The 12,105-nt window shown below is 47.8% G+C and overlaps 1 protein-coding gene across 2 annotated transcripts in view; it reads left to right on the top strand.

The window, feature by feature from the left end:
* Nucleotides 1-12,105, top strand: part of LOC311155898 (UDP-glucuronosyltransferase 1A1-like) — a gene marked incomplete at its 5' end in the record, with an annotated part of 99,637 nt that overhangs the window by 22,677 nt on the left and 64,855 nt on the right. Inside the window, one exon of one of the 2 annotated variants that reach the window (XM_084209375.1) lies at nt 5,332-6,180. The exons of the other annotated variant lie outside the window; for it this stretch is intronic. Coding sequence (XP_084065501.1) covers nt 5,332-6,180 — 849 coding nt within the window. Of the gene's footprint in view, nt 1-5,331; nt 6,181-12,105 lie in introns of those variants that run through there. 2 annotated transcript variants of the gene reach the window in all.

The following is a 12,105-nucleotide window of genomic DNA, read 5'->3' as shown; positions in this document are numbered from 1 at the left end:
GGGTTTTGATCTTTGGGTTGATTTTTAATTTTTGAGGAACAACGGTCCTATTTCCAATTTCTAAGCCCAAATATTTCCTAGGTGGCATCTTTTGAATTTTCTTTTCCTGGAGCTCAAACCCTGCAACAATCAATGCATCGATCGTTAGGTCAAGCGCATGTGTGAGTAAATCATCATTGGGGGCACACACAAGGATATCATCCATATAATGATACATGATGGTCTTTTCTGCGGCTGCACGCACTGGGGACAGCAGGGAAGAGACAAACCACTGGCAGATTGCTGGCGAGACTTTTAGACCCTGAGGAAGAACTTCCCAATGGTACCTTTTCATAGGGGCTCCCATGTTGATGGTGGGGACTGAGAATGCAAAACACCGTGCATCGTCAGGGTGTAGAGGGATTTGGAAAAACAGTCTTTTATATAAACAGCTAACTTATAATCTTGGGGAAGCATCGCTGGGAATGGCATACCAGGTTGGAAAGAGCCCATATCTTCAATGACATCATTAATTTGTTGGAGGTCATGGAGGAGCCACCATCTTTGTTTGTCAGCCTTCTGGTTGACAAACACTGGAGAGTTCCACGGGGATATGGTCTCCACAATATGACCCTTTTTCAGTTGCTCTTCCACTAGCTCCTCGAGTGCCTTTTTTTTTTGTTTACTGAGCGGCCACTGTGCTGCTGAAATTGGTGTGTCTGTCTTCCAATTCAGTTTTAGGGGACAGTGCTGTTCAGTGTCCGCTGTACAAAAATCCTATGGAGAGTCTGGAATATCAATTGTGACTCCCCACTGAGACATTAAATCTCTCCCTAGCAATTGTTCTGAATAATCTAACACAAACAGATGGATATTTGCTAATTGTCCATTTGGCCCCTCAATTTGGACAATGCTCTTGGATCGTCTTGCCAATTGCATGCCTCCTACACCTCGAACGTGACCAGCCACATCTTGCAGAGGCCAATGTGCTGGCCAGTCCCGTGCTGGGATCACTGTGCAGTCTGCACTCGTGTCTACAAGCACCTCAAAGCGTTTTGACTCCCCACCCCCACTGACATTACACCAGATTTTGGGTTTGTCTATCCCAATAGTGGACCTGGGCGACTTGTTCAGGGCAACTTGGGTTGCTTTCAGGTAAACTCAGCACTGGGACGGCTTGTGCAATGATTTGTCCTTTGGGAAGAAACAGGGGTGGGTGGAAACAGTGCAGCCTGAGACTGAATTGCTCAAGATCTCACGTTGTCAATCTTGGAGCAATTTCTATCTCTTGTGGTTTATGTTTGGTGTCCCCAGTGAGGATGTACTTAGAGCGATTTTGGTGCCAAGTACCCTGCTGATGTGGGTTGATGGAGACAAGATGCTAGTCTGTATCTTTCAGGTGTAGTGGTTCTGTCAGCTGCAATCTGAAAGGATCATTGACAGAGTAAGGGGTTAGAACAGGTTCGCTTAAGTCAGAGCAAAGGTTATTTGGTGTCGCATCTGGCCCTGGACCAGCAAAAGTGATCCTTGAAGCATCTGCTTCACTTAGAGAAATAGGGATGTTACCGCAGACTTGGTCTTTTTTGCTTCCCTCATTCCCTTGCCTGCTCTTTTTGTGTCTGTGCGCCTGGCAGGCCGGTGCTTCCCATTCAGTTTTTTTGTTGTTGGTGACCCCGTGGGAGCGCTTGTAGTTCTCCCCTGCTATTTTTAAATTCATCAAATTGCTTTTTCAGAGGACAGTGGTTACTCCAGTGCCCAAGGTTGTTGCAAAGTAGGCATGGCTTTGTGGGGTCAACCAACCATTGCTGGTCTTCGCTGCTGCCCAGGGTACTGCTGTACTGAGGGAATGGGTGCAGGGCTGGCAACGGCGATTCGCTGTGGTGGTCTTGGCAACAGCTTTGGTCTGGTGTCTTCAGCAACACTCATCAGAGGCTTCTAGTTTGTAACAGGAAAGTTACAAACTAGAAGCATATTTTTTAGTCTGGGGGGGTTCTAGAGGTAAGCTTAAAATTGCCACTCGACACTGTTCATTTGCATTTGTAAATGCCATTTCCTCTAAAACCTCTTCCCTTGCATTCTCTTTTTTAACTTGAATTTCAATAGCTCTAGTTAACCTTTCTACAAATTTCAAAAAAGGCTCTGATGGTAGCTGCTTGATCTTACTATATGGCTCGAATGGGTCTTCAGGTTGGAGGGTAAAGAAGGCTTTTTCAGCTGCATCTTTGACTCTGTCACGTACTTTTACAGGAATTACAGCAGCTTGGGTTGGGGCTAAAGACCATTGGCCCTCACCCAAGAGATGCTCAATGTAATTGGCAAGCCATTGGCATCTTTTGCTCTGGTTGGATCAGCATGCAAGTCTGGGAGAGCCTCTTTTAGCAGTTGTTTCCATGCTAATTCCCACAATTTGAATTCTGTAGAGGTCATGAGGCAGGAGAAAAGCTTTTTTAAATCATGTGGGACTACTACAGTCCTACCCAGTTTGGCATTTAAAAGGCCACGAAAGTATGGGCTGTATAAGCCATACTCTCCGTGTGCTTTGATTATTTCCCTCATCATTTCTCATCCAAAAGCTTTCCAATCAGCAGGTGGGGGTCCTCCCCCTTGCCCTGCATGCTGATATGTAACAGGGGCGAATGAGAAAGTGGCACCCTGTATTGGGTGTGTGGTTCCCTGCTCTGTATCCTTTGAATCAGAAGCATTGGGATCACAGGTGCAGCTATGGGGACAAGCAGTGGGCGTGCCCCCACCGTGGGAACATGGGGAGGGGGCTGGGACACTGTGGGAACAAGGGCAGGGACAGGGGGCAGGCAGGGGGCGGGAACGCCTGGTGACCTCACGTTGGCAGACGCCCCCAGGGAGGAGCTGAGGGAGTGGTAGGGAAGGTGTCGCAAGGATGAGGAGGGGTGGGGGATGGGGAAGGAGTTTTGGGATGCTTAGGGGAATCATGGGAAGAAGGAGACTAGGTATGGCATGGTGCCATGTGGCATCCTCCATTTTCTTGGCCCCCTGGGGTAAGAGAGCCATTCTGTGGGTCACTGCTCTCCAAAAAGCCAACACGTGTTCTGGGTTTCAGAGCAGGGCACACAGGGGTTTGGGGACAATTCCACATGGTTTGGCCAGAACTTTGTGGATAAGGGAACTCAGGCATTTTAAAGTGCTCAGGGAGCCAGCTTCCCTGGGCATGAGCAGAGTCTGCTCTCTTTAAAATACCAAGTTTTGGGGTGGAGGGTTCAGAGTTAAAGGGGGGAGAAACAGGAAGAGCAATGGTACGTTTCTTATTATGTGACTTTTCCTCCACTTCCCTTTGATTGAGTAAGGCTGATCGAACTTGTAAACTCCAAAACACAAATTTAGCTGAGGACGTGTCCCCAGACTTTCCCAAGGTTATCAATTCATGCCCTACTTTGTCCCAGAATTAGATATTGTGGACTTGTTCAGGATAAATTTGTGGGACGTGTAGAAAAAGCCAGCGTATAAACCATTTTAATTTTCCCTTAGAAAGCGTTACATTTCCACTAACTAAAATTCCAACAATTTGATAATACACTCCTTTTTGTGCTATGCTTTACTTAGGCCCATTTTAGATGTAAAAGGCACAGCACAATCTCCCACTGACCTAAAACAAAACCAAATAGTTACCGATTTTCAAAAAAAACGTGGTTAAGAAGCAAAGACACGCAGACCTTTAGCCCTAAACAGCACAGCAGTCCTTGCTGATTTTAAACGCGCCGCTGGCAGTGGTGTGGAGTCAGAGCCAGTCACACCACACTGGGGGGACAGACAGAGCCCCCCACACCCGGGCCATGTGGCAAACCCAAAACTGGAGCCGTCCTGCGCCGAGAAAAACCAAAAGCCGCACCAAGAGCCCCCTCTGGCACCGTGTGGCAAACCGAAACCGGAGCTGCCCTACGCTGAGAAACCCTGAAAACTGAGCCGAGAAGCCCCCTTGCCGGCGCAGGAAAACCCAAATGCCGAGCTGGCACTGCGCCACTGTGAAGGGGACGGGAGGGAGAGCTCGCCTGCGCCTCTTGAGCCAGCGCTGCACTGCAAACCCACCACCACATGAGCTCCAAAAACGGCAGTGCTACGCCGCTGTGGGCTGTGTCTAACAAGCTATCGCTCCCGCTCTGCGGGGCTGCGCAGCGTTTATGTGCTCTGAATAACAGCGAAAAAGAACAGATCTCACAGCAGAGACTATATGAGCTTCTGCCCCTCTATGGAGCAGATATACCCACCCAAAAATGGTGCTGTTGGTGCTGGTCCAGCAGGATTTTTTCTCTTCACCTGAACAGGACCCCTCGGGCAGGAGGAGCTGCCCTACTCTCCTCCTCGAAAACTGCTCACCAAAAAGGAGCTGCACTTTCGAGAGGTGCAGAATGGCCACGAGGCTTCTGTGGGATAAGTTCCAAAGTCTCTGCTGGAGAGCTCTGCCATCAAAGCTCTTTCAGTGGATGCTTTTCTGCCTTAAAGTCTCCGTGTGGACTGCTGAGGTTCTGGGAGTTCCCAGAGTGTCTTCTTGGGACTGCAGGATCGCTGCAGCCCCACGTTGGGCGCCAATACATTGGAATAATTACCAATATATAACCAGATGGGACATGTTGGGGCTTGACTAGCCTCTGCTGCTTGACCAAAAGGAGAGGTGATGGGAAAGGACCAGGATATCTGAGATAAACTATGACATCACACTGCAACAAGGTCTGAAACCTGAGCCTCTAGAGGTTGCTAAAACTCATTTAGTGCTGGTCTGAATCCTTGTGGGGAGGTGTTTTCTTCCATCCAGGGGCCACCCCGCAGGCTGGGAAACAACTCTATAAAGTGAGAGCTTGGGCTATGCAGAGAGAGGCCAGCCCCTATCAGCACCTCTTTGTGGTGTCCCTGGCACTGAGGACATTCCTGCCAGTTCCGAAGAGCCCTGAGCCTTGTCCTAATGGTCTCCTGCTCCATCCCTGGAGGAATCACCTGAGGATCCGAGGCTCTTTTTCATTTGTTACTGTGGGCATGGGAGTTGCTCACACCAAGGTTGCCTCCCTGAATCCTGGCCAAGGTGGAACACAAGGCACAAAAAGGATGGGGAGTCCTGAGGTATCCCAGTAGCACGGTGAGGAGCTCTTGGAACATCGAGGACCTCCAGTGACTCAGCATTGAAAAGGTCACCAAGTCTTGGCTTTCGAAGTAAGGAGGGAAAAGGCAAAATAAACTACCCACAATCCAAAGTGGTGAATCATTAACAACGGGAACATCAAAGAGCAGAGTGCAATAAATTCAGCCATCAGTTGCTTTCCAAAGCATTTTCAGGCTATAACCAGCAGGAGAAATCTCTTGAAAAGCCCCTACTCTGACCACAGCAACATGGCTTTGAGGCTTTGCTCTGCCTGGATTTCCATCCTTCTCCTCCTGCCTGGCCTCTCTGATGGAGGGAAGCTCTTGGTGGTGCCCATGGTGGGAAGCCACTGGCTGAGCATGCAGGAAGTGGTGGAGAAGCTGAGCGAGAGAGGACACGAGGTGGTGGTGCTGGTTCCTGAGGTGAGCTGGCTGATGGAGACCACACAAGCCTACAAGGTGGTCACGTACCCGGTGAGCCAGACCGTGGAAGAGCTGGATACCGCCTTCCAGGAATACCTTGCTGTGCACCTGACGCCGAAGCCTTTCCCCCTCAATGCCCTGGCCATGTACAACATCTCACTGCACACTACAGGCCTCTTATTTGAGCAGTGCAAGGACCTGTTCCGCAACCAGGAGATCCTGAGGTTCCTCAACCAAAGCAGCTTTGATGCCATCCTGACGGATCCAGCCTTATTGTGTGGGGCCATCCTGGCCCACCATCTCTCTCTTCCCTTTGTCTTCTTCATGAGGGGATTTGGTTGCAACCTCCACTTTGCAGCCCCACAGTCCCCTAGCCCTCTGTCCTACATCCCAAGACTCTTCAGCTTCAACTCCGACCACATGACTTTTTTCCAGAGGGTGGAAAACACCCTGATTTCCCTCCTGGAGCTTGATTACTGCAACGGTTGCTACAGAGAAGCGCTTAAGCTTTCCTCAGAAGTTCTTCAGAGGGATGTGTCCCTGATGGACCTCGTGAACTCGGCTGCTGTTTGGATCCTGAGGTTTGACTTTGTGTTCGAGTATGTCAGGCCAGTGATGCCCAACATGGTCTTTGTTGGAGGGATCAACTGTGCAAAGAAGAAACCACTGCCTAAGGTAATGTTCATTCATCTACAAATGGTACATTTCCCAATGAAAAGTCATTATGTTGTTTCAGGGAGTTCATCGTTATTGTTTGGTTTTTTTTTAAATTTCTAGAAATAATTTAATTCATGCACATTTGAGTAATTGTTTGCCATAGGCTGAAATCAAACAACCTTGATAGAGACTTATTTGAATGAATGAGGGTTTTGTAACAAACCAAACAAAAAAGGGATTTCAGCGGCCAGGTGGAAATTACTGTCCTCAGTGAATGTGTCTTAAGCACCAACCAGATCCAGTTTTGATTTCTTTTTAATGGCTTCTGACATCTCTTTCTTTTATTTAATCAAAAACCCAAGAGTCATATTTTTTTTTTAACTCCAGGCTCAGCAGCATCAGTTGATTCACTTTAGTTGTATTTTCATCACAAATCATTTCTAAACTGGCTCTCTGTGTTAGGCTACTCCTGTTTGTGGGGGTGAAATATAAATGTCACCTTGAAATGGCAAGAAATAATCTTACAGTTGTGGATTGGGTGAAAGTCTCTTGAATGCAGAACTCAGACAAGTTCTCATACCTTGACATCTGCTTTTATCAGAATTGTTCTGCGGGGTCTTAAAGCTAATCTAGAAATCTAAATCTGTTGTGATAGTCAACATGCAATCTCTAAAATGGTATCACTGGACACAGTGATACCTATGTGCCTATCCAGGCACAAAGCAGGTCACAAATCTCTTTCCCAGGAAATTGCTCCCTCACTTCAGAATTGTGGCCACACAATATCTCTGCATGAGGTCTTTGAGCTGGAGGGGTGGGATTTCTCTTTCCTCTTTCAGATTTCTTTTATGCTCTTTGACAGGCCGATAGAGAGCCCTCTAAACATGATAAACAAGGCTAAGAATAATATTATTAACTAGAATATTCAGAGATAATTATGTCTAAGGCATTCTATCACATCAGGGCTCAGGAGAGTTGGTGGTAGTTTGAGATTGAAGAGGCAAATTCTTGCTGGTTCCACAACAGAAGTCTTTACTTGTATATCCTGGATGTCTCAGATCTGCAAAGAGTTCATAACTTTGCCACAAGGGTAGACCTCTTTGATCCCTTCCATCTCCTGTCTTCAAACTGCTGTTAGGTGAAAATAACAAGTTCCACACATGGAAAAAACTTGAACTGGCCTTTTTCAGCCAGTTGCTGTTGCCATTGAAAATCCAGTTGAGTCCAGAGAAGGAAACACAAAGCAGCAATTTCCTAGTTAATTTGGTCAGCTCTTATCACAGCAGTTGCAATGAAGTCTTTGCATCCAGATTTCCTGCATTTAATGACAATTATTTGTAAATCCCTTCAGTGTCCTGCTTTCAGTCTGTGCCATCTCCCACCTCTCCTGCGCTTGGCTTCTCCAGAAATAACAAAGGTTTTCAAGACAGCAACCAAAGACCAAAACTCCTTCTTTGTGTCCCCGTACTGGTCTCCTTTCCCTTTGTTTGCCTTGAACCCATCCACTAGTTCACCTTTTGTTGTAGTGCCAGGAGGAAAAAGCCAATGGGGATCGTTCTCCTCAGATTTGGGATTGCCAGGTACATCCTGGTAGCCGTGATATCTTTGTAAGAGGTGCAGATTTGGCTGCTTCCAGAGGGTGGGAATTCACCATCAGCCTTGTGTCCTCAAGAATGGAGTTGCATCCATACTGCTGGGTGTATTTTTATTATTTTTTCGCCGTGTATTTACCAGGTCAATGGTTTTAAGCATGATTATTGTTACAGCCTGACATCGCTGCTCTTGTTGTCACAGACTTAGTGCTGACAGTGCCTTAGTGCCTGAGTTTGAAGCCTAAACATTAAAAGAAAGTACAAACATTTCTCTAAGGGCACAGCTTCCCTTCCCTTCTGCAAATACAGGCAAAATCACAGGCTAATCACACCCGTATTGGGAAGGTAAATATTAATTTCTGCAGCCAATAAATTCCCTGCTTAGTCAGCATGGACCATGGTATAAAGCAGTGCGTGGATCCCTGCGGAGCAGAACCCTCTGGTTCACTCCCACAGAAATGGCTCTTTTTTACCGAGCTACCTGGATACTTGTCCTCCTGACGCTGTCTTTAACCCTGGCTGAAGGTGGAAAGATCCTGGTGGTACCTCAGGATGGAAGCCACTGGCTCAGCATGCGCCCAGTAGTGGAGAAACTGCAGCAAAAGGGGCACGAGGTTGTTGTGCTTGTACCCTCCACCAGCCTGTATATGAAGTCAGAGGAGCCTCAGAATTACACAGTCCAAGCCTATCCAATCCCTTACACAGAGGAATACTTGGGTGAAATGCTCAAGGCCTTTGTGAACGCCCATTTTATTGAACAGTCTGTTTGGAATGTCGTTCTGACCTCGTATCAAAGCACGATAGAAATCTCCTCGGTCTTCTTCACCAACTGTAAGAGCCTCCTGCAGAACGAGGAGCTGATGCAGTCCCTGAAAGAGAGCAACTTCCACGTGCTTTTCACAGACCCCATCCTGATGTGTGGGCCCCTGGTGGCTGAGTATCTTTCCCTTCCTTCCGTCTACTTCCTGCGGGGCTTTCCCTGTGGAATGGATTCTGCTGCTACCCAGTGCCCAAGCCCTCCTTCCTATGTGCCCAGGTTATTCTTGGATAATTCAGACAGCATGACGTTTTCCCAGCGGGTGAAGAACATGCTGGTCGATCTGCTGGAGCTCTTCTACTGTAAGCCCATCTACGATAACTTTGAAGAGCTTGCATATGAGGTTTTCAAAAGGAAGGTGACAGTGACAGAACTCCTGAGCCGTGGCTCCTTCTGGCTGATGAGATACGATTTTGTCTTTGAGTTCCCGAGACCAGTGATGCCAAACATGGCTTTTATTGGAGGCATCAACTGTGTTCAGAAGAAAAAACTGTCTCAGGTACAAAACTTTCTTTTGGTTTTATATGGAAAAGGCAAAGTATAAATGTATCAGAGAATGGCAGAAGGGTTTGGGATGAAAGGGACCTTAAAGATTCTCCCATTCCATCCCCCTGCCATCCTGGGCAAGGGATGTCACTCCCGTCCTTCCGTCAGAGACTGACTGACAACAGCTTGGTGTTCAAAGATTGAAATCCTGCATGATGCAGAAATGTTACTTCCTAGTACCCAGCAGTCAGATTCTATCACATCCTGCCAAACCTAAAGCCTTACCAGATTTATTTAGGGCAATTTAAGTGACATGCAGCATTTATGCAAATGAGAGTCTCTTTTGTTGAACTAAAGAACTTTGCTATCCTCCTCTCCCAGCTGTCTCGTGCACTGTCCATTTATCCCCTCTCTTTTCATGCACAGTGAAGGTTATAGGACTGAATGCTTTGCCTATTTTCTACCTCAGCCATCCCCTAGATTGATTCCTCCATCTGCTTGTATTGTCAAGGTGTCAATATCCAAGCCCCAAAAGCAATTCTCCTCCAGTTCCATCCTCCCCTTCTCTTCTAGATTATTGAATTAGTCTTTAAGCTGTCCTGGGTATGGATATCTTCTGTAAATTTCCATTTGGGCTTTTGTGGACCAACCTTCCCCTGTTAATTTGGCAGCCTTGTCTGAGGTTATGGCCTGTCTTCTGTGCATCTCCTTGCTCTGAGTTGTTTGAAAAGTCTCATTAAGTTAATCCATGCTGTAAACTACCAAGATGGGATCAGTGTGGGTGATGGAGCTGCTGCTCCTTTTGGAGGGCAGGGTCTCAGCAAAGTCCTAGATTTCCCTCCAGGCTTGGGAAGGAGCCTGCAGAAACGGCATGGGGAAAAAAATCCAGCAAGATTTTAAAGCCTAGAATGCTCTGGAGAAGGAAATTGTTTCCCATATTCACCCGCCTATAGGCTTTAATGAGATGTTATCACCAACATTAAACCCCAGCAATTTATAACCAAGAAGGACCTGGACACAGGGTGGAGGTCATGAACTGACCCGACACTGGCTGTGAATGATTCATGACCTTGTGCACTAGAGAGGTGTTCTGGTCTTTGTTATCCGGGGTACAAGGGTGAAATGCTCTTTTGCAACTTCGTTTCATACCTGATAGGATAAGGGGTTAGCTGAAAGTTCTGTGGATAGATGGGGAAAGATATTCTGCTGGCTGCTTATCTTCCAAAAAAATGAAGGTTTGCATTAAGGAAATTCAATTTTTTCAGGGGTGCCAGTTGGTTTTGGCTATTGAAAAAAAAGGCAAAATCCAAACTCCAGTTACTGGTTCACTGATTTATCATATTAATCTTTACTTTAAGTTATGGCTCATTGTGCTACAGGCATCCGATTCTTTAGGGAAAAAGGGCTTTTTAAAATGCTAAATTACCTAAATTACTCTGTCAGCCCTCAGTGGCAGTGATGGAAAAGAGTCCTCTCAGGGCTCTCTTGATAGGCACAGGCCTCCCATGTGGGCTCCGCAGTGTTTCTGCCCACCCACCCTTTGGGTGCAATTTTTTCATGGATTTTCCCTGCATTTTGCCATCAGACCTTGGGCGTGGTGGGCTGGTAGCAAGAAGTGCCACAAAGCCGGGGTGCTGCTGAGGGAAGAAGGTGGCATTGAGCCAAAAACCTCAGCCTGGCTTGTGTGGAGGTGGCACACCTTTCCTGAGACATGCAAAGCCACTTCTGAAATCCAAACTTGGCCTGAATATTCCCTAATCATTTATTGCTTTTGATGACCTTGCTTCAAGGATTTGATCACCTGAAATGGGAGGAGAGTCAAAAGAACAGAGGTGGGGCATGGCTACAAAAGCAGCTGGCCTCCCTGGTAGCAGGCTTCCACTCTGCACGGCCCACACCATGCTGGTGGCACTGCTTCTGCCCTTCCTGTGCCTCCTGAGGCCGGCTGCCGCTGGGAGGCTGCTGGTGATCCCCATGGAGGGCAGCCACTGGCTCAGCATGAAAAAAGTGCTGAATGAGCTGAGCAAGAGAGGGCACCAGATCGTGGTCATCGCACCGGACAACAAAATCCTGATTGATTCCTCGGATGGCTACGAACTGAAAACCTACCCTGTGCCACTGATGAAGGAGGACGTGGAAGAACATGTACACTCCCTCAGTGCAAAATCTTTCAGCCAAGATCCTTTCCTGGTGAGATTCTGAAAGCTTTTGCTGGAGTACCGGCAGAGCAGGACCCTCTTTCATGCTTCGTGCAAGTCCTTGCTGTACAACCAAGAGCTGTTGAAGTACATTGGAGAGGGTCACTTTGATGCCCTGCTCACAGATCCGGTGTCGCCCTGTGGGCAGATCATTGCCCTGCGCTTCTCCATCCCCAGTGTTTTCTTCCTGCGGTTGGTTCCGTGTGCCTTGGAGGTTCGCGCGGCTCAGGGCCCGGACCCGCCGTCCTACGTCCCACGCGTGTTCTCGGAAAATACCGACCACATGACCTTCTCCCAGAGGGTCAAGAACTTCCTGATTGCCCTTTCCGAGTCCTTCATCTGCAATATTGCCTATTCTCCCTTCGAGGAGCTGGCCTCCGAGTTCCTCCAAAAACCCATGACAATGACGGAGATTTTAAGTCACGGATCCATCTGGCTGAGGAGAATCGACTTTGTCTTTGAGTATCCCATGCCTGTCATGCCCAACATGGTTTTCATTGGAGGCATCCACTGTGGAGAGAAGAAGAAGCCCTTATCTCAGGTCAGTGGCTGGCTGGGAGAGGTTGTGGCACTCACACACGTGCATGGTCCAAGTGAGGTGTTTGAGAGGGATGTATCGTATCTCTCTCTTGGAGGGATATTACTTAGAAGAGCCTGAGGTGTTGGCACAAGGGCAGTGGCTTTAAGCTGCCAGAGGAAAGGATTAGAGAAGATATTGGGAAGAAATTCTTCCCTGTGATAGTGGGCAGGCCCCAGGTTGCCCAGAGAAGGTGTGGCTGCCTCACCCCTGGAAGTGTCCATGGCCAGATTGGACAGGGCTTGGAGCAAGCTGGGATAGTGGAAGGTTTCC

The sequence above is a fragment of the Fringilla coelebs genome, assembly GCF_963513975.1.
Source record: "Fringilla coelebs genome assembly, chromosome: 7".
NCBI classification, from domain to species: domain Eukaryota; kingdom Metazoa; phylum Chordata; class Aves; order Passeriformes; family Fringillidae; genus Fringilla; species Fringilla coelebs.
Note: the sequence above shows the minus strand (reverse complement) of the source record. Positions and strands in the feature narration are given on the sequence as shown.